Genomic DNA, 3,017 nt, shown 5'->3' with positions numbered 1-3,017 from the left:
TAACCCACCCTGAAACGCCTGCCGTAAGGGAATGAAGCGCCAGCCCAGTTCGGGTTATGATGCTGCCTCATGACTGGAGCACAAGGCAAAGAAATTCACCCACCAGAAAATAATTACGTTTTTATGCTCTGGACGTGCACGATTTTGTTACATACCCTTCTTTTCTCATTACACTGAGTCAGCATAACAATAATTTGAGATTTTTGCTGGAGAACCATCTTCCAAAAATCGTTCCTGGTTTCTGGCAGTGGTCCTTGGGTTGCAATGTATTCCTGGGGTGAATTATAACCCTAAGAAATAAAGAGACAGGAGTTGTTTACCAACATCAGCAGTGCTTCAGAACACGTATTTTTCTCTGGCACACGTATATTTTTTAGCTTGCTCAAGTGCATTTCACACTTTCATAAAGTGATTTCTAATATAAAGAGATTGGTTCGTGATTTTTTGTATTATTTTGAGATTGCAACTTTTGCCAGTTTTTGATGCTCCCAAAGTATAAGCAATCTAGAATGAAAGGCAGAAGATGAATCTGTTATTATACAAGCCCTTTTCCCGGAGAACAGGAAGAAAACACCAAGTAATGAGAATTCTAAATCAAATTTCCAGCTTCTTCCAGAATTCATAAGCTAAGGGTGTGTTTAGTTACAGATGTAACCCAATTCCAGGTGTGTCGCTTAGCCTGCTCATCTCAAGCAGTGCCTGTGGTGATTTTCAGCCACCAGAATAAATCGAAGGCAGCAATGAGTAGGATTGTGCATGAGTTTTATGTCATAAGGACTTAAATTAGTAAAAATCTAATTAGAATTCTGCTTAAAATAATGGAGGACATGTTGACTCATCACTCATAACAGTTTATTACTGCTATGTTTTATTGAAGCTTCGATGCTTTGTATCCATGTATTCCTGCTCCTACCTCTTATCAACACGCTCTTAGTTGGAAAGACTCCTCTCACTCTCCAAATCCAAAAGACCGTTATAAACACCACAGGAAAAGCATCCACAGAACAGCCATTTTTGATCTGCTGTAATCGTATTTGCTGAGATTGCATCATCAAAACTGCATTTGGGAAGTTTTTTGATATTCCTAATAAGAGCAAAAGATACATCCAACACACAGCAGGATCCCACGTAAATTGGGCAATTTCTGCACCACCACAGCGTGTGGTTTGTAAAAATATTAATGTTTTGGGAGGAGCACTTTCCATAAATGGCCTCTTTCACATGTCTCTAGAAGTCAGCTCAATCTGAGTTTATGCACTACGCAGAATTCGGTGTTTCTTTGCCTTCAAGGGCCATGCCTTACCTAAGTCAGACCACAGAGACGCAGATCACCACTGATACCTGTGTTTGGAGGCAGGTACTCAGTGGAGAAGCAACTGTCAGGAAAAGCCGAACGATAAGATGACATGTCTGCCCTAGTTTCTATGGTCAGCATTGTGCGCAAGTAGAACAAAAGAGATGTAAACTATAAAAGCAGAACGGAGCAAAACCAAAAAGGACCGCTACATAAAATCCTATTATCCATAATCCCATCTCAATTAAGTTTCCTGAGTTGTGAACGATACTTTTGAACAACTGGAACGTTTCTCTGGATTCACTGTGGGCTCAGGCACTTGCAGGCACTTGAGCGTTTAGGTTCATGCTCTTGATTCATAGAAACTAAGTGCAGGCAGTGTGCTCAGCAGTGCATGTGTGGGCGATGCTATAGTGACAAAGTGGTTTCACCAACTCATCTGAGTGCTCCTGCCTCTTCCCTAATGCCGACTCAGCTCTCTCCAGCACATCCAGGGCCAGCTCTGTCCTCTGTTCATCGCAAGGGTGCAGAAATGCTCACCTGCCTACAGTCCCCAAGTACAAGGTCTTTTTCTAAATAGCTGCTGTCTTGTCCTGCCTCTCCTCCAAGCAGAGCAACCCAGCGGACATTGCTCTCTCTAACACAGCTTACACTGAGCCCCAGCAAGGGTGGGATAACAGAGGTGAAAACCCTTGCGGCAGTGCTAGGAAAAAGCCTGAGGGACTGCACAAGCTCAGGCAAGAGTGGAAAGAGCTGATGAAGTTTTAGCCCACCCCCAGTGTCAAACTGCTTGACTACAGCTCTGCATATACTTTATTTATCCTAACCCCCTCGGTACTACTCCCTGGTAAACGGCTGCCCAACACCAGGCAGACTGAAGCACACCAGGAGCATCAGAGACGAGGTAGAAAGCAGACGCTCTCTCCTCACACCATCTGGCTGTGAGCATTTTGTCAGCTGTGGAGTGTCTGCCTTAATCCTTTTCTGATGTGCTGTAGACACCCGGAAAAGTTCCTCATTTAAAAATGTTTAATTTATGTTTTTCTAGCTGTCTTAAAAAGTCACTGGACCTCTTCACAATTCCTCTCCGTTTCTCTACAGCTCATCCAGTGCTACTGCAACAGTTTCCCGAAAATCTTCATACTGCTCCCTTGGTTTTTTTTTTTTTTTTGGTGGCTGTTGAAAAGCACAATTCCTTGAAGGCAAAATATTGTAACCTGAAGGAGATGCTGAGAATGTGACTGAGATTCCAGGACATCCTGAGGTATTGGCAGGTGACACACTCTAACTGCTGTGCAGGACATTGTTCTTTCCACTGACCCAGTCTCTGTACTCACAGGAATGTAATTGGCGTTAATGTAGTCAGATCCCTCTTCTTCATTCATCGAAACTAAGCGGACACGACTAAAATCATCTGGAAAAGGAAAGTAATTTGTCTTTTAAACATGGCACTCATCTCCAACTAGGCAAAATTAAAATTAATCCTATAAAAAGTGGGAAAAAAATCTGTTAAAAAATAGAAACAGCGAGCAACACTTGCTTCAGTAAACACTACATGGAGGCACCATCATTACTGCTCTGCAAAATACACCCTCCAACCGCCGCCTCTTTAGGCTCCTTTAGGTATCATTAAAATAACAAGAGAAACACAGTAACACTACCCAGGATTAGAAATGACTTTGTGTGTCTCGTCTCCAAACTCATGTCTCAATAAACATCCCCA

The 3,017-nt window shown here is 42.7% G+C and overlaps 1 protein-coding gene across 1 annotated transcript in view; it reads right to left on the bottom strand.

Moving 5' to 3' along the window:
- The window catches only part of LOC104500332 (receptor-type tyrosine-protein phosphatase O-like), a gene marked incomplete at its 5' end in the record, with an annotated part of 10,815 nt that extends 8,085 nt beyond the window's left edge, over positions 1 to 2,730 (bottom strand). The window contains 2 exons of the mRNA XM_010143962.1: positions 156 to 290; positions 2,632 to 2,730. Coding sequence (XP_010142264.1) covers positions 156 to 290; positions 2,632 to 2,730 — 234 coding nt within the window. The remainder of the gene's footprint in view (positions 1 to 155; positions 291 to 2,631) is intronic.
- Between the last annotated feature and the right edge of the window lie 287 nt (positions 2,731 to 3,017).

Source organism: Buceros rhinoceros, unplaced genomic scaffold (assembly GCF_000710305.1).
Source record: "Buceros rhinoceros silvestris isolate BGI_N320 unplaced genomic scaffold, ASM71030v1 scaffold1859, whole genome shotgun sequence".
Taxonomy (NCBI): Eukaryota; Metazoa; Chordata; class Aves; order Bucerotiformes; family Bucerotidae; genus Buceros; species Buceros rhinoceros.
The sequence above is the reverse complement of the archived record's forward strand: the minus strand, read 5'-3'. Positions and strand labels throughout refer to the sequence as shown.